We start from the raw sequence: 19,537 nt of genomic DNA, 5'->3' as shown, positions 1-19,537 counted from the left end.
GTACAACCCCTGCATTAGACTTTTTGCAATAAGGAAAGTGATGGGGAAATGGACTGGAAAGTGTGAGATAGCAATTGCTTGGTGCAACATCAAACAAACCAGAACAAACACTCCATAACCAAGGCATCTGGTAGTGTCCACAGCAGCATGTGGGTGGCCATCTGTCATAAATGCTTTAGCTAAGATTCCTGCATTGCAGAGGGTTGGACTAGATGACCCTTGGGGTCCCGTCCAACCAATTCTATGATTCTATGGTGTGAAATGATGTGGTGAAACAGATAAACATCCACAATTCTTACTGCATTAGTGCTACGCAAAGCAGATCAAACATGCACACTAAGTGAAAATTAGGAAGTTTTTACCAAAAACAAAGAAGCAAACAAGCCAGCATTATTTTTTTAAAAAATACAAGCTCCAACATTTTTTGTACAAAAGAACTTGGCAATTGGCCCACAAGGAAAATAAAGCAACCAGGCATTTCCTTCCAGGCTATTTGGCAAACTTGAAGAAGATGTAAGCCTTGTGCACAATGCATGAGAAATGCAAACATGTTGTGCTAAAAACTGTATGTAGGAAAGGTAACCAAAACATCAGTGCAAAACATATTGGCTTGAACATGAATACTGAATTGAAACCAGTAGCATTTACTACTGAATCGGAGAGCTGAGCTGTAGCACTACAAATGCAATTAAATTACTCAATTCATGTCAATTCCTCCTTTTTTCTTTTTTAATAGACAGACTCTAGACAATGTGATGCCTTGGAGAATAACAAGGTGGATTTACAGGAATATACTTAAAAATACACATTTGAGAGCTCTTTCCCTATTTGCATAAAACTTGCCACAGAGAACTCCCTAGAATTCACTATAAATAAGCTATAGGGGCTTTCCACACCTCATTCAACTTTTACAGTTTCTAGCTTAATTTGTCTACTTGCAACTGCTGTAGTGTGTAGAATATGAATGGGCAGATCATGGACAACTAGTTGATTTCTGGTGGATAACTTAGGGTTCACTGGTTGCTGGGATACTTGCAAAGAATGCTGGATCAGCTAGATTTTGATCTGATCCTTCGCCACACTTCTTATGTTATTTAAGTGTTCTCTAAGTGTGCAATTAGGAACATATAAACAAAGATTAGTGTTATGTCTCAATTGAGAAGAGATGCTTTACAACAAATACAGCTATGAACAAATGGCCTCTTTAAATTCTCCAGAGAAGTGGGTGGTTGATGGGGTGGGGGGAGGAAACAACATTTCACTGAATTTCCAGGGAAAGGAGAAATTATCCAACAGCAGTAAGTAGCACCATGTCAGCAACTATATTGGCTTGACAGCTTGGCCACCATTTTGCATTCCCCACAATATTCTGGACATAGTCATTCTGGAACTGTGAGAGAAAGATGGTAGCCAGCACACACACACACACACACACACACACACAAAATTGGGGGAGAATATGGGGGGGGGAAGAATATGGGGGGGCGGATCTGCCAAACATCTTCCTTTGTCTGGGGGTGGGGTAAGAAAAACAAACATCAGAAATTTTCTCAGAAAAATGTATTCTGAGAAATGTTGACACAGCTACGGGGATTCTAGTTTTTAAAAGGTAGACCCAGCAAGACTGAAGTCTGCCCGCTCCTGCTGCAGAGAAAACAAATAATAACTTATAGTTATGCTTTTCAAAAAGAAAGTCAGTTGCATTTCTCAAGTTGTCTTTCTCACTCCAACAAATTGCTCTCACTGCAAATAAATATTGTGGATGGGGCATATTGATTGCTTCATCCGTACAACACTCCAAGCAAGATGTCACAATAGTGATGCAAGGATATTACATCACACCTCTGAAAGATCAGATGTACAATCTAGAGAAAGAAGTACACAGCCTTTTTTTAAAAAATGGGAAGCAATATGTTCATAAAATAATACAGCATTGCTAGGGTGGTTGAGGGAACCTTACTGCTGTTTGCGTCTTTTAAAAATAAGGTTAAATGTGCATTCTCACTTTTGAAGGATGCACTGAAGGAACATTCACCCTCCAATAACAATGTAAAGCATTTTAAAATGCATTTTAAAAATGATAGTTGCTTTTTTATTCTTGTGCATTGCTTTGTGCAATCCCCTACATCCCTTGGGAAGGCAATATACAGTGCTACCTCGGGTTCAGAACTTAATTCGTTCTGGAGGTCTGTTCTTAACCTGAAACTGTTCTTAACCTGAATCACCACTTTAGCTAATGGGGCCTCCTGCTGCCGCCACACCGCTGCTGCGTGATTTCTGTTCTCATCCTGAAGCTAAGTTCTTAACCCCAGGTACTATTTCAGGGTTAGCGGAGTCTGTAACTTGAAGCATCTTTTAACCTGAAGCGTCTGTAACCCAAGGTACCACTGTAAATGTGTTTCGTTGTTTTAAAAAAATCATTTTATGTGTTCATTGGAGCCCTGTGTGCATGACTGCGTGTGCATTTCCTTTTTGCAGAGGAAAGCCAGCCACCTTTCTGAGTACTTTTGTGAGTGAAGCTCACAAAATGATGGTGCCCCATCATTTTTTACTTTTCACTATTTTTTATGCCTTTCTGCTTTGGCAAAAATGTGAATAAATAAATAGATATGCTTACTTTTGAAAGCCACAACATGGCTGTGGGTGTTCATAGGGCAGACAGAACTGTGTCAGTGTAATGGGCAAGGTTTGTCTATTGTCTAAGAATCACTTGCCACTGATGACATCTCAGGCATGGGCACAGACAACGTAGGGGGACCTGCTGGATCAAGTTAAACAATAGAAATGCTTAACTAACTGACCAATCATGTTGGTTCTGCCCCCCTCCCCTGCAAAAAGTCCTGCCCCTTCTAACAAAAATTCTGGCTACACCCACAATCTCAGGTGCAATACAATCAGTGTCCATCATGATAATGCATGGAGCTGCATTCCACGTTGCAATTGCATTACAGCAGCTAAGCTTAGGGATGGATCTCATGTTCCAAGGTACCAAATATCCTGCTTTAAATGCTGAGAATATGCAATCTCCCTTGACGCAAAATGACTGCAGCCTGCCAGGCAAATCAGTCACCTCTCTGTCTGCAGACTTAGGAGTGGCTTAAAATGTTCTGCATGCTATGGCGTGACATATCAAAGCAGCCATCCAGATGAAAAGTGAAAATCAGCCACCAGAAGTGACCAAACCCTGCCCCCTAAGGCCATTTGCTCATATTTTTACATAGGTAACAGCCTGTGGCCGTAGTGGTTGGTGTGATAGTGAGATGACATTCACCTGACCCTCCTGAACCAGCTGAGCCACTGCTGCCAGGCAGCAGGGAGATCAGCGTGCTACAAATGTACTACCAGAACTAATCCAGTGGATTGCAGCTAATGCCAAACACCAGCACTGGGAGTGCACTGGAGACAGAGTAAATGGTTGTGTGTACACAGCCAAAGGCTTCAATAACTAAATATACTGTAACAGGGGAAACATGATTTAAGACAAAACACTGGGGGGTGAGGTGGCAGCAAACGTAGGTTTAGCAAAAATGGGTTGTAGAGGTTTTCTAGATGCACTGCAGTGGAAAGATATGTGGCAATGATGCCCTCTGCTCCATCTTTATTTGGATCGAGATCAATTTAAGGGAAAGGAAGTTGGTCTCCTCTGAAGGCTGTCCTTCAGGTCAGTTCACCACCTTGCAGTCCTTTAAGCTTCTTGGAAGCCAGCCTGTTTGCAGCTCAAAGCAAGACCCCCTCCCCACAAGGGGATGAACACAGCCTCCGCACCACTTAAAGGAGCTCATCCATACAGCTGTTTAATATGGCTAGGAAGCTTCCTATATCTCCATTAATTCTCTTCTCTATAAGATGTTGTTCTCCAAATCACTGCCTTCCCACATTTTCCACTCCCTCGACCTGGATTTTCTTTTACTCCATTTCAGAGTATTCCTGGTATGGGAATATCTGGATTGAGGGAACAGAACGTGTGGGAAGGCAAAAGAGAACATTATATGGACAACAGATAATTAATGGGGGTAAGGAAAGCTTACTAGCTACATTAAATAAGAATACAGTTGCTTCACATGAATTCTTTGAGGGTGAGAACTAGCACATGTTCTTTGATTCATTCCCACCACGCTAAATCCTAATCTTTTTTTTTATTTCATGTAAGCTGCTTGGGGAGCCTTAAACAACTGAGTTGCAACTGTTCTCTGCTGTCCCCGCCATTTTGGAGGATGTGGAGGGAAGCTGGGGTTGTTTCATTCCTCCAATATTTTACTGCATCCATCAGGGTTTTTTGCCATTGGTAGAAACAGAGTTCCATGCAGTTATTTGCTGTAATCTGTGGTGGAGGCACAGCTGTACTCTGCCATCACCCCTGCATGTTGGCCAATTTTTTCAAGATGAGCATCGCAAACACCAGGGTCAGCCAAATACGTTTTGCTGCCTGAGGCAGAGCAGCAAATGGTGTCCCTTGTCCCCGAGGTGAGGTCAAATTATGTTGGCAGCTGAGGCAGAAAACCATGCAAGCACTTTTCCCCACCCTTGGCATAAATAATAGTGGTAATAAATGTACTAACAAGATGCTGCCCTTCTAAGATACACTAAAGCAGTTGCCTGAATCACTCTGCTTAGCCAGAACCACAGCTGGGGGCAGGGAAGGAAGGCGTGAGAGGCAAATTAGCAGAGGAAAGCAGTAGATGGGGGCACTGCTGCCAGCTGCAATTTGTCCCCCTGTTGCTGTTTTGCAAAGAAGAATCAATTGACAGAGTTTCAAGACACCAGGTGGCGACAGAATGTGGAGTTACACCCTTAAGGTGCAACCCTGAATGTACTTGCTAGGACCTGAGTCACCTGTCTAAGCAAATATGTTTTAGGATCCATCTGTCACTAAGTTGAAAGCAACAGGAAAAAGTATGAGGAATTACATTTTTTATATAACTAGGGTAGAAGACTTCTGCTTTTAATCCTCAGCTGGGAGTAAAACTTCCTGACCTCAGTTTCCAATAAAACGAGCATAGGCATAGATATGTTAGCTTGCCCTTCCGAGACAGCTAGGAAGTTCAGATCAGTCTTTTGTAGAGTCGGCTTCTTTTAGATGAGTGATCACCTGTGTGATGTCTTTGTGAAAATTTGTGGATTTACACAAATACAGACTGATGAGGAATGGTGATAAAGAAGACAGTAGATGGAGGGTTCAGAGTCTTAACAAGCTCCAGGCACACTAGCCTGCCTCAGTCAATAGAAATATTCATGGGATCAGCGCTGTCCCTAGACATTTTGCTGTCTGAAGCAAAGCCCCAACTGGCACCCCTCCCCCTGCCGCCCCAAATCAAGGGCAAAGGATCCAAGGCTGGGCAAGATATTTTGGCACCGGGGGGGGGGGGGAGTTCCCACAAGCACACCCCCTTCCTTGGCAGTAAAAATACAATAAACTAAATAAGTAACAATTTGCCGTCTTTTGATAATACTTGAATCTGACTGCTCCACTCTCTCTAATGGAAGGGGGAGCCAGGAAGGGAGACATGTGATACAGTTCTTGCTAGTATGTACTACTGCAGACTTCAGGGGAAGGGGTTGCAAATTTAATAAACAAGTAAATAACAAGCAGCACACAGAAAATTAGAATGCCAGGCAGAGAATTCCAACATATCCCTCCTTAATAGCAGTTTATGCAAGCCATATACAACTTATCCCCCATCCCTCCACCCTGCACTTGGATGCAGTTCCGGGAATTACTTGAGAAAAAACTGCATGCAACTTCCACATCACCAGATAGCTCAAATTACAGACAGTAAAATTTATTAATGAAGTGGAGGGTCCCACTCTGCATTAGTTATAGCTTGGGAAAATGTCGTTTTATTTTCCTCCCCATCAAAATATTTATTTAACTGGAATGGGGTGTTGAGATGAATTGATCTCTATAAACCTTTTGTGATCCTGTGCCCAAAGTGGAAAATTATAAATAATATTACAAAATTACCTTTCTTTTTAAGAGTCATCTGGGGTATTTCCGACCCTAGTCTTCATAATATGATGATGATATGTGTGGGCTAGGTTTTCATGTTGATATATTAAGAAGTTTCATTATGATATTGTTAATGATGTTTTAGTCATGCTTATAATAGGGAAGGATGAATAGAATGTGGACTCTGAGAACTTCATGAAGAGATGTCATGAGGCGGATTTCCTAATGGACATGGCTGTCATTTAAAGCCAGTGTCATTTAACACAGAGAGCCAGTGTGATGTCAGAGAGCCAGTGTGGTGTAGTGGTTAAGAGTGGTGGACTCGTAAGCTGGTGAACCGGGTTTGATTCCCCGCTCCTCCACATGCAGCTGCTGGGTGACCTTGGGCTAGTCACACTTCTCTGAAGTCTCTCAGCCTCGCTCACCTCACAGAGTCTTTGTTGTGGGGGAGGAAGGGAAAGGAGATTGTTAGCCGCTTTGAGACTCCTTAGGGTAGCGATAAAGCGGGATATCAAATCCAAACTCTTCTTCTTCTTCTTCTTCTTCTAAATTCCGAGATAGGGTTCAGAGTAGTCAACAGTCAAGAAAGCATTATTTCTTCTTGTTGATGTAATAGATGGAGTTTTACACCTACTATAGAGCAAAGGTTTTCTTTCTTTGGTCCAGTGACAACTGGTTGAACTACCTAGCTTGGGGGAGTTTTATTATAACCATCTGGCAGTGGGAAAGAAAACTGTTCCTTCTCAGTCATGGATGCCCCTAGCTCTCTCCCCACACCCTGACTTGATCTTAGCCAAAGGACAAAAAGTTGTGTTTATATACCGGTATGTCTGTACACAAAATGCTATGGCTGGAGGCGGATGCTGAAATGTCTGTCCATTTTTTTCCTTTTCGGTACAGACCGACTTTGTCACCAACGACTCATAGCCAATGCAGTTCTTCCTGCAGTATGTGTGGGACCACACAGCAGAATACCCTTAACGAGGGAGCAGGGATCCTTGTTCTTTGCCAGGCTGTGTGTGTGTTGCTTAGAGCAGGCACACAGGAATGGAATCTGAAACTTCTCTTTTGCAGCACAAATAGCAAAGCAAAGCAAAGCAAAGCAAAAGTAGAGATCATTTTTCTAATCCAGATCATCAGTGAGGACTATGCTTGCAGAATAGGCCACTGTATTTGATACCTGAATGTTGAGAAGAAAGACCATTTTAACACTTGGGCTGTGTACACATTACCATCTTAAAATGCAGCTAGGCTCTTCTTTTTCTCAATATAGATCAAAGCTGGTCCGGGGTAAAGAGCATCAAAATGCAGAATTTAATAAGAAACGACAGGATAGATGTTCACTGCTTCCCAAACCAGCAGTGGGGGTACACTGGACATAAATGGGAACGTGCGTAAACAGCCTTGTACTAATTCAAACCATGTTAGATAGTTAGGAGTCGCATTGCTCACTGTTTGATTAGTTGCTGATATGCATGATACATCTGTGATTACCTTCCTCCACAAAGCAAGGTTTGATTGTGAAATTTCTTGCAACTTGTAGGCGTAGGGGCCTCTGGCAATAATGAATCATAGTTCTTTCTGCTATATTCTTCAGATACTCCATACATTCTTCAGATACTCCATTGTTTTTATTGTAGGGTGAAATACTTGGTTCTTTCTACAATTGGGGTTACATTTATTGGGATCTCCATCTAACTGCTCAATTTTACAAAACAAAAAAGCCCACGGAACTGAACAATCCTCAGCATTTTGGGGTTCATCTCTGTGCAGCATTTAGACTGTGACAGAAGGGAAAAGATAATCCCATTTGGGGGAAAAATCTCTAGTTTTGCCAGATCCCTAATTATTGTAAATCATCATAATTATACACATAAACAGGTTGATTTACATTAATTGTGCATTCTACTTAAGAGGCAGTCAGCATCCTCCTGACAGATTGCTAAAGCCGGCCACTTCAATTGCTTGAAATCTGTCACCCTTAGTTAAGCTGGCTATTATTCTTCCAACATCCACATACCAAAAAAATTTGATAATTCTCTGTGATTCATCAAAGAAAAACATAGCTGTTATATTGGAAGCCCAGAAACCCCCAGTGCCATTTAAAAAAATCTACAAGAATTTCCTTTTCTGATTGCCAAGTTCTGCTCCAGGAAAGCCAGGAAGTTGTCCATCCTTAGTCAACAATGAACAAACTCTTGTTTCCCTAACATCCTCTCCCTTCCTTCCAAATAGCCATTCAATGGGCTTTTCAGGGTTGCTGCAGTCTATAATTTGCCATCTTGGCCTGATACTGTGGCTTTGGGTGCCCTGGTTTTGCCAAGTCATCATCTGGAGGGAACACTTGGTCTATTTTGCAACAACCTTATTTTTTCTCCTCCTTACTGTTCTCCTAAGTGTTGCTAGCTTTTGCTTCAGAATATTCCATGCTGAGTTGGAGCCAACCCTGGATAAAGCCAGGGATGACTGTGTTTAGTGTGTGGCCTGGCTCTTCAGTTTTAAAACACAAGATCCAGAAAACCTAAGGAAAGAGAATCCAGTGCTCTGGTTTCCCAATGTTTGGCAAAGAATACAGGCTCTGCCTTTTTTCACTGAATATGTAGAACTTGATGCCTTTGTGCAAACAAGCAATGTCGGCCAAAAAAGTGGAATGGTAGGTAACCATCGTTTAAATTCAGCTGACTGGCCTGCACTGGTGAACACAGATATTTGGCTCATGGAGTCTTCAAATATTTAATGGCCACAGAGACTGGAAGATTTTATGCAATCCAAGCATAAGCTGTTAAAGATGGATTTATGAGTGTGATATCACCTTCTGAAATTCTTTTGACACAGCACTTGCTAATGGAGTATTTTTATTTGTTTGTATTTGTGTTCATAATACTTTTGAGTTTTCTTGATTATTATTCCATGCTTTTCTTACTTGTTAATTACTAAGCTTTCCAGAGAAGCTTCATGAGTAAAGTTTTGTCATCATCACAGTAATCTCAATCTAGACCAGACTTTGACCAGCTGCCATCCCCCATCTCAGTTTTTAGCTCTGAAGTTATCATTGAGAACTGCTATCAAATTTAAGACTTGAGTCCTAGTTATTATTTATATCCTTCTCAACTTGACCTGGAATACATATTATTGTTGCACCAAGAAATATGCAGGGGGGGGGGGAGGCTTCACATGACAAATCATTCCCATTCTGGCCATAATATAGAGAACTGCTTATTGCACAAATCTCTCCCCACAAGCATCTCCGTACTTTTGTCATCAGCGGTCAATGAACTGGGGCAGGGGCAGAAAGACTAATAATGTGGTCCATGTGATAAATATTTAAATGTGTTATGGCAGGATCCCTTGCCAAAGGGAGATGAGTTTAACAGTTTGGCAATTTTTATTTATGCTTCATCCCTGCATATCTCCTTAAGAACTGTGAGAGTGACTTGGAAGACAGTATCCCCAAGTATCTTAGGCTATGCACACACTCCTATTTGTTGCTGTTGTTTAGTCCTTTAGTCATGTCCGACTCTTCGTGACCCCATGGACCAGAGCACGCCAGGCACTCCTGTCTTCCACTGCCTCCCGCAGTTTGGTCAAACTCATGTTCGCAGCTTCGAGAACACTGTCCAACCATCTCGTCCTCTGTCGTCCCCTTCTCCTTGTGCCCTCAATCTTTCCCCCACAAACCAGCTTTGATTTGAATTGAGAAAAAGAATGACCTAGGTGTGTTTTAAGCAGGTAATGAGTCAACAGGCTGCATTTCCAATGAAATACTTTCCTTTGTGACCATTAAATTCTCTGGAATTGCCATGCTTAGCCAACATAGAAGGGCATTGTTTACAGTGGCAGGGTGTGGGTGTGTGTGGATATATCAAACTATCTGAATAAGTCTTTGATTGTATAGCAAATGTTATTAGGTCCAGAAGATGCTGCCAGTTGGCTTTATTCAGTACAAAGGTGGTTAGTTCTGTCCTAGAAACCTTCTCCCTCTCTCCTACAGCTATTCATATGTTTAGTGCTCTAGTATTCAAGGCCTGTTCAGTCTTCTAAACCTGTCCTCTTCATTTTCAAGAAATACTTTGTCTAAGGAAGCAGGCTAATGCATGTGAAAGCTAGTGCCACAGTAAAGCAATTCATTACATTGCATATGAAAGGTAGTGCCACAGGACAACTATTTGTTTCTTAGAAGTGATTGTCCTCTAAGGCAGGCAAATCCTTTTGCTGCTACAATGGTTACTGTTCTGGAATTTGCCCCATAATCAGTGGGCCCCTCCTTAGTGATAGAAATGAACAATGGGAGAGAAATAAAGAGCAATGTGTCAAGGATCTGTGCTGAGGACTGGTGCTATTTAACATTTATAAATGATCTGGAGCTGGGGAAGCAGTCAAGTTTGCAGATGATGAAAATCCAAGTAGACTGCGATCTACTTCAAAAGGATCTCTCCAATTTGGATAATGGGCAACAAAATGGCAAATAATGGCAAATTTCATTGTAATGTAGTGTATGCACATGGGGGAGCAACTTAAAATACAGTATAGGCTGATAGGATCAGAACAGGATGCGACTACTCAGGAAAGAGACCTTGGGACATAGTCAATGAAAACATCAACTCATTGGGCAGCAATTGTTAAAAAGGCAACTTTTGTGTTAGAGATGCTTAGGGAAAGGGTTGAGAATAAAATGCTTAGTTTCATAATGCCATTACAGAAAACTAATAACATAAGATTCTTTTCTGCTTTTGTTTCAAGAGATAGGTAACATGACTATATCTCTGAAAATTTAGAATCTTGAGTGCAGTACTGCACTGTGCAGAGATGGTTACCCTAACTAAAAAACAATTGTATTAGTGCTGAAAAGGTGCTTCATAAAAACTGTTGTAAGCAGCCATGTATAAGCAATGGAAAGCAGTGTCCCAAACATAAATGCAAATAAGTCATGTTTATTTCATCACACTTGCTTCTCAATGAACTAGCTTAGAATGAACTATGCCATGCTTCTTAGACTGTGTATTACTCTGTATCCAGTGGAATCCCACTACTGGTTTGCAAGCAATGCACACATGACATTAGCCACACTCCATGTCTATCCTGTGTTCAACTTGTTTCTTATGAAATACTGGCTATGTGCTCTTCAAGCACAGCAAGGTAATTTCCATCTGATGTGTTGCAAGTTACACATTTGCACATTGCTGTACACACCACAGAGGAGCAGAGGTGTCTCTGGCCAGTATGCCTTACCTGTTTACTTTCTCTGCACCTGCAAGCGAAAAGCAAAAAACACCCACCCTACAAACTCCTGTTCATCTGTGCACGCACAATGACTGTCTCAAATGTTCACACTTCAGCTTAACTGCAGTGGCTATGGATTACGTTTTCAAATTGGATGGAATCTGATTTGAAGGGAAACACATCAAACAGCATTTGTCAAGAAACTACAGGATATGGGCTATGGGTAGCACCACATATACATGACTTCAACACTAGCAGCGGGGGCTAGTGCAAAGTGTACACATCCACTGTATTTTGATGCATCCCCCCCAAAAAAACCCCAGCTTCAATCTGAATTCAGAAAATGAAAGACTTGTGTTTTAAAATAGTAATGAGTACATAGCCATAGTAAGGTTACCAGATTTTTTTTCAATGAATCCAGGGACACTCTAAATAAATACTACACATTTGGGATGTTGATGCTGCAGCGATGGTGGTGGCAGAGGGGCGGCCTGCCACCTTGACCTCAACCGCCACATTTCCCCTTCCTCCGAGGCTTCTATCTCCTTTCTCCGTGAGCCTGGGCAGCCCCTGAGTTGTTGGTTCTTTGGTGGTGGTGAAGTGGTGCGCGGTGGATCAGGCATGGAAGGCTTGAGGCTCGGGCAGCGCGATGCCTCCCTTCCCATCGGAGCAGCCCCAATCCCATTCCTACTTGCGTGCAAGCAGGAGGGGGTGGGGATCCCTCAGCTGGGAAGGGAGGCTTCCCGTTGCCTAACTGGGAAATCCCTGTCCCCTCCTGCTTGCACACAAGCTCTGACAGGCAGTGTGAAGCCTCCTTTCACAGCTGAGATATCCCTGCCCCGCTCCTGCTTGCATGCAAGTAGGAGTTGGGAGGCTGCTCCGATAAGCAGCATGAAGCCTCCCTTCACAGCTTAGTTGCTGGGGTCAGTGAAGATGGAGGTAGCCCGTAAGCTGCAACTTAGAGCCCCTGCACCACCATCATATGGGGACTTCTGAGTAACTCCTGAAGCCAGCCAGAGCCAACTGCTCTGAGCTGCTGAGACTGCCCTGCTGCATTTCCCAGGGACGTTAGATGAAATCCGGGGACATTCCGCAGGTGGAATTTGTCCGGAGACTTATTCGCAAATCCAGGGACTGTCCCCAGGCCCCAGCCATAGCCCACTTACTTGGACACCACATATAACCAGTGCTGGATTACCCAATAGGCAGACCCCGTTTGTGCATAGGGAACCAGCAAAGCAGGGGTGCAAAATTTTGTGTGTGTGTGTGTGCACCTGCACCAGGAAATCAGATCCTGTCATATGCTGCAATAAATTTATGGGATTTTTAAACTTTCATTTTAGTTTAGATTTTATTTTGTATTACATATGGAGGCACTGTAATATTTTCAGTGCTTAGGGCCCCTAAAGGTCTTAATCTGGCCCTACATATCTCTGAAAGCAAGATCCCCTTCCCTGCATAGATTCTGCTTTTTGTTTCCCTAAACCAGCAAATTGGCTACATTGCTGATATAGATGCCAGAGGCTATCACAGTATTTTCTGCTGTTGTTTTTGCTTTTTGCAGCTGCAAACATTTAGCCATTGCACCACTACCAATTTACAGCCTCTTTTTTTTCTCACAGCCTTGAAAAGAGGCAAAACAGCAGCTGCAGAATGCAATGGGAGTATTGCAAGATAGCATGGCAATGCGGAGCCTTTATCAGCTCCATTGAGAGATCTGGGATTCCACAGGGACGTAATCCTATTCGTGGGAACCCCGTCTTTGGAACCAACAGCGGGCGGCGGGGCTATTGCAGCCAGAGCCGTCCTCAAGGCCCTTCCTTGGAAACGGATGTTGCGCCTTGCCATTCTGCAGGACGGCGCTTCCTCCATTCATATGGCAAAGCGATGCGCAACAATGCCTGGCGGCATTCCTCTCCCTGCCAAGCGCGCACTGCGTGATCCCTAGGAATAGAATATGCCCCTGGCTTGTCAGGAGGAAGCCGGAGCGTAAGGGGCAAGAGGTCATGAAATGACAATGGAGAAAGGGCGGGGGGGTTGCAGATCTGAAAGCCTCTGCTGCAAAGAACATTCTGGTAGGGGGAAAAGAAAGTTTGCAGGGGTGGAGTGGCAAGGAGGTCTCTCCTCCCCTATGATGGCAGCTGCCTCGCGTGGCCTGGAGGGAGGCATCAGTCAGCCTAGCAGACCAGACCTCCTCCTTCCACCTTCCCGAGGAGGAGGAGGAGGATCCGGGCCCGGCTCCGCCTCTCCGCAGCTCTCGCCGCCGCACATTCATTCGCCTCTCTGCAGCCGGGAGCCTGGAGGAGCCTAGCCAGGGGGAGGGGAGGCTGCTTTGCTGGGCTCGGTGCTGCCGCTGGGTGATCCAGCCCGCTCCCGGGCTGCGAGCGCGAGAGAGCCCTCCCCTCCCTCCCTCCCAGCTCCCCGCCTTGCAGCAGCCAGATTCCCCCACCGGCACTTCGGATCCCCTCCGCTCCTCCCGGATCCGGACACATGGAACTGCTGTGCGTGGAGGGGGTGATCCGGGCCAAGCGGGATCCGCAGCTGCTAAGGGACCGCCGGGTCCTGCAGAACCTCCTGAGTCAGGAAGAGCGCTACAGCCCCCGGGTCTCCTATTTCCAGTGCGTGCAGAAGGAGATCCAGCCCTACATGCGGAAGATGTTGGCTTTTTGGATGTTGGAGGTCTGTGCCGGGATCCCGTTGCCCCCCCCCCTCCCCCTCATGCCCTGCGTCGTCCCTTCCGCTCGCGGGATCAGATCCCGGCTCGCACGACACCCTTTCCCTTACTTCCCATTAAGGCCGGGTTTACTCTGGAGTAAGGCTCTCTGGGTTGCCCTGGGCGAGGACGTCTAGGATCACAGCCCGATCCTGGGCGTGCTTACTCTGGAGTAAATCTCGTGCAGTTCAATGGAACTGGCGCCCCTAGGTGAAGTGCGCGTTGGATTGAGGCCTTGCGATCGGCTGGATCCGGCGGGAGAGCCGGGGTGGGGGATTCAACCTCTTCTGAAAACGGGGTGGGGGGCGTTTTGGAGCAGTAGGTGAGGGGGATCGAAGACGTATTATAACCGGAACCGATGCGTCTTAAAACAGGCGGGTACGTGGGCCAGCTTGCCTGGGTTAGAGAGACGCCGGTGGGTCGTGATGAGCGTGGATGGGAATGACTGAAGCAGAGCTCCCAGAGGCCTGTGTGTCCCCCTCCGGTTCTGTCTTTCGGTGCAGGGGTAGTTCAAAAGCACCCTGGCATGCACCTTTCCTCCGCAGTGTGCAACGTGACCTCTAGGGGTCGCCAGTCGCTCGCCCGGTTCGTGCGCAAGATCATGGGGTTGATTAATCTCCCCGCAGTTAAAATCTACAAATTGACAAAACGAGGGGCAGGATGAAGAGGCAGCGGCAAGGGAGGCTGCGAGTACAGGGTGACACAAATACTAAGATCATCGCCACCTTGGGGGGGGGGGGCTATTTTAAACGTATTGCATCAAAAGTAAAAGTCGGGTAAAGGTTTGCTCCGCATGTCAGGCAAATAAATGTGGGTTAGTATCAGAAATGGAACTAGGGTAGGTTCGCTGCCTTTATTCAGGTTGCACTGCTTTGCAGCAGGCAGAAGTTCAACAGGCAAAGCTTTCCCAGACTTGGAAATGGAGAGAGCAGCACTTGTTGAAGAGCCTGTGGGAGACAGGGCTGTTATGCTTGCCTTGCAGTTGGTTTCTTTAAGAGACAAGTAATGTGTGGATGCATATATCCCCTCCCCTCCTCCCTGCAAAGGATTGCTTTTGAAAAGTATTCAGAATAAATTGTCATTTGTCCTGTGTGTCAGGAAGTTAATAAATTCAGGCTTGTAAAAAGTACCTTTCCCAATTGCCTGTGGCAGGTAAGAGTGGCCTCCATAGAAAGTAATTGATTCCCCAAAGCACACTTTTTAGGCTGTCCTTGTAGGCAGGTAGACTAATAGAGTTTTTGGATTTTGAAGTATGAAATTTTGTTGTAGGGCTGGGCTGTTTTTTTATTTATTTCATAGATATTTAAAACTGATGACTGAGGTTAATATCAAAAGCTTAGAAAGTTCCTCCTTTATTGCACCCATTTTACAGAAGTGTAAATTGCTTCAATGTCACTTAAAGATAAATGATGAAGCAAAAATGGCAGTAAATCCTTACAAAAAGTGCCTCATAGGATATAGGAAAACTGCCAGCAAAGAAAAATGGGCTTCTGCAAAAGGAGAAACCTCAGTGTTTCATTTACTAAGCTGACTTAATTCAGTGTGGGCAGCGCCTTGGTAACAGTCTAGCCAGTGGTCGGAATAAGGGACTGGAAGTCAGAAGTTTTTTTGGTTTGCATTTGAGGAGAAAGGTCTTAGTTAATACAGTACTGTCTTCATCTGATGGCTTCCTTTGGGCAAGCACCAGTCAAATCAATGGCACAAGTCTTAAGAGGTTGAAGGTTGGGCTCATATTGTTTTGCAGCCTGAGGAATTTGGGATAAGATGGGTCTGAATGATTGCGCTCTTACTCATTGTGTGAGAGATGTTACCAGCATTTTTAAACCCCAATTCCTCACTCTATATTCAAAATCTGAAACATTTGGACTTCTGTACTCTGTACATGAAACTTGAATATATGGAATCTGAGGGTGCTCATTGCCTCTGCTAGGTAATTGTTCTCCAGGGATTGTTCTGTTGTTGTTTTTATTAATGCTGTTAGTTCCCTTGACTTTGTTTGGTGGAAAGGTGGGGTTATGATTAATAAAAAGAGAGGTTTGTTAATATGCCTATTTTACAGAGCAGTAAATTGCCTCACTGTCTCTTCAAGAAAAATAAAGAGGTAAAATATAAATCAATAAATCAGAGTGCTACAACAGCATGGTTTAAGTAGTTAATATCATAAAATCACCATATGGCATGGATATTTCCTGTTAGAAAATGCTACGAATCCTTCTCTAAAGAACTGAAAATTACAGTACCTGAGTGTCTTGATTGTGTCAACTTTTATGTGTTTTTACAGGTTACTATGGAGAAGGGAACTATTCCCATTTTACAGAAAAGATAGTATGGCTCAGTGAAGTCACTAAGTGTGTCTTGCTTTATCTTTGCACTTTGATAGCAACTATTTTTGAAACCTTCATACAGAGGGCACAGTGGATGACTGTTTTATTTATAAACCCTCTCTTTTGTTGTTTTTGTCAGGTTTGTGAGGAACAGAAGTGCGAAGAAGAGGTTTTCCCTTTGGCCATGAATTACGTGGATCGTTACCTGTCCTGTGTCCCCACCCGCAAAAACCACTTGCAGCTTCTTGGGGCTGTGTGTATGCTCCTGGCCTCCAAGCTGCGAGAAACCATGCCTTTAACAGTGGAGAAACTCTGCATTTACACAGACAATTCCATCACCCCGCGTGAAGTTTTGGTAAGCTGTTTCTTCCTCTTCAGTTACAAGATTCCTTCTCCCTGTTTCCACAGGCTTACTTTCCCTGCCACTGAATCATGGATTGACAGTCTAGTTTCTGTTTTCCATGCATCCTATATGTTTCCTTTCTCCTGCTACACCCAAGTAGACATGATGCTTTTCCATGCCTGTGGGAACCACCATTTTTCTATTCTTGATTATGTCCCCATCGTAATAACTCAGCTGTTGATTATTTTGTATGGACAGTTCACCTGAGAGTTCACTCATCCCATTTAACCAGGTTTGTTCCCAATGCACAATTTATATTGGAAAGAAGCCTGTGCCTCTCTCATATTCTCTTGCAATGAGCAAGGAATCGTGCAGGATGCAGTGTTTGAAGAGGACACACTAGCTAACCAATTCTATTTGGGACAGAACACACTACTCTGAATCCAGTAACTGTTTGCACTGTCCCTTTGATGTTGGCTGCCCTGGAATGTTTGGGACAAACACTGAATTTTGCAGAGGTAGCAAAATCTGATTTACCGAACTGAACTGTCATTGTTGAAGTGCAGACATTATAGCAGTACCACCATTGCCAGTAGCAGGTCTAGTTGTGATGAACAGGCATAAATGTATCATATGGATAATGGTACTTCTTCAGTAGAACTTCCATAAGTATGGGCAGGATGCTCTGTTCTCAAGGTATGGCCATATTCTCTGGAGCTGATCTGATGGCAAATAGTTTCTTTACCAACAGGTAAGTCATCAGTTGTTAGACTAAGGCTACAGTTCTGTACCCACTTACCTGGATGTAAGCACCATTCAGCTCAATGGGTCCTACTTCTGAGAAGGCATGCATGGGATTCTGCTGTGAGCGCTAATCTAAATTTTTAGCCAATGATGGGTGCACTGGTTAATAACCTGACAGTTCTTTCAAACTGCGGACTTCATATTAATGCAATGCATGTTCTGAAAATGTTAAAAAAGGGAGTCCAAAGATTCTCTGCTGCTGAGTTTTCACTGGGTCTTCTGACTGAACCTTTTGGATTGAATGTGGCCCTGGACTTCTAGAGACCAAAAGCTTCTAAAGGGAGGCATGTTAAATTCAAGCATGAGTTGCAATGTTACTTACAGTCCTATCTTATGCATGTTTGCTAAGAGGTAAGTCCTGCTGTGTACAGAAGGCCTTCCTCCCTAATAATTGCATTTAGGATTGAGAGCCTAATTAGGGGTGAAAGATTGGCTGGTGTGTCAGGGCAGTGAAGAGCTCTTAGCATTTAGAACAAGTCCCCTTGGGAAAGGAAAGTGGTGTCTTCTCTTTGAGGGACTTCTGCAGGACTGTACTTCTTTAGGAGACTGCAATCCGTTGACATCAGCAGGATGGATTGATTTAAATCAGGGACGTTTAAACCACCAAAGCAAAGGGACTAAACAACTGATTTAAACCAATTTTCCAACTTCCTAATTCATATATTTTCTGAACATATAAACATTTTACTTGGTTGCTTTTAAGCATTAAAACATAATCAGTTTGCCACTAAATAGGGCTTCTATACATAATACAGCATCTCTAGTCTTGCTTTTATAATCTTTAGGACAGCATTTTTCTGTTTAGCTTCATAAACGTGTAAACAAAATAATTCACATAATACAAAATCTCTGGTTTCCCATTTTCCACTGCAGAATTTATTTTAGGTATGATTTCTGCTTTGCTGTCCTTATGCACATGTAAGGAACCTAAGCAAAATTGTTTACTTGAAGACTATGTAACCAGGATTTTGCTTAAGCAAGGGCTGGAAATTATGCTTGAAAGGCTGGGGGTAAATATTCGCAATTTGCACAATAATAAATATAATGCATGACCCATTGGGTCATGCTTAAAATTTTGATTTCCAAAGTATAGTGTTTTGTTCTTGGGTCATTCTTAATAGAGAAGTAGGTTAACAATATTCTTGATAAAGTGTGGTGGATTTACTTTTAAAAGATGATGAATGTAGCCTTTCAATGTGCTTGTTTGTATTACATTCAGATACCATTTTATATTGTGTGTGTTTTAGATGATACTTAATGTAACTGAAATCCAGGCAGAACAATCCTAAGCCTAAATTGGAAATGTGGGGGGGCACCACATCCAAAGCTCAGCTTCTTCTGCTGACCAGGGCAAAAGGAGGCAGGCTGTCTTTCATTTTTAGCTGCACCATCTCTAGATTGGCACAATTGAAGGCCCCATGCCAGGCCCCTTTCATGAGAATGGAATTGCTTAGGATCCAGCCCTATCCCACCCCTGTAACGCTCAGTTTCAGGACCCTACCTTGGCTCCCGCTAGCAGAGTAGCATTCAGTCTGCCATGTTTTGTGCAGCAGTGACAGCTACATCCCAACCCACAGATTGTGGGGCTAGGCTTATGCAGTTAATTTTTTGCAATCTGATTTAAATATTTTTAAATCTGGCTTTATATATACAGCCACTTTTTGACTGCAGTGCATGTCACTCAGTGTGCCAGATGTTCTTTCAGAAAGGTTGCCTATAGAGGCAAACACTGGTAATCACCACCTGGTTGGAATTTTCTGAAAGGAGGCTGAGATGATCTGTGAATGACCCTGTCTGACAAATTAGAATGTGTGGGCAGAGAAGAACAGAGATATGATGTCAGAGCAGTTAGGATTTTTCTTAGTGCAGATGCAAGCAGGGGAATCCCCATGGCTTCCATGGGCCTTCCTTTTTGGTACAGGCTAGGTGGTTGCAGGTTTGCTTGTACAGAAAGCATTGCTGGGTTTTAATAGGCCAGGGCTAGTCAATGTAGTGCCCTCCAGATGTTTTGCCCCAGCCAGAAGGCTGATGAACAGGGATGATGGGTGTTGTAGTACAGAACATCTGCAGGGCACCATGTTGGCTACCGCTGTACTACGTGTTCATGGGGGTGGGGAAGTTCTGCCCCGTTAGTGTTCAAAAGTTTCTCTGGCAAGGTATCTAGGTCTGCTATGAATTTAAATTTC

The 19,537-nt window shown here is 43.7% G+C and overlaps 1 protein-coding gene across 2 annotated transcripts in view; it reads left to right on the top strand.

Moving 5' to 3' along the window:
• The window catches only part of CCND3 (cyclin D3), a 73,397-nt gene that overhangs the window by 38,750 nt on the left and 15,110 nt on the right, over positions 1–19,537 (top strand). The window contains exons 1-2 of one of the 2 annotated variants that reach the window (XM_028734163.2): positions 13,260–13,846; positions 16,344–16,559. In XM_028734163.2, the coding sequence (XP_028589996.1) occupies positions 13,658–13,846; positions 16,344–16,559 (405 nt within the window). In that variant the 5' untranslated portion in view covers positions 13,260–13,657. Of the gene's footprint in view, positions 1–13,259; positions 13,847–16,343; positions 16,560–19,537 lie in introns of those variants that run through there. The other variant, XM_077928950.1, reaches the window with a different exon arrangement.

The sequence above is a fragment of the Podarcis muralis genome, chromosome 5 (assembly GCF_964188315.1).
Source record: "Podarcis muralis chromosome 5, rPodMur119.hap1.1, whole genome shotgun sequence".
Lineage (NCBI taxonomy): Eukaryota > Metazoa > Chordata > Lepidosauria > Squamata > Lacertidae > Podarcis > Podarcis muralis.
This window is presented reverse-complemented; position numbering and strand designations above follow the sequence as displayed.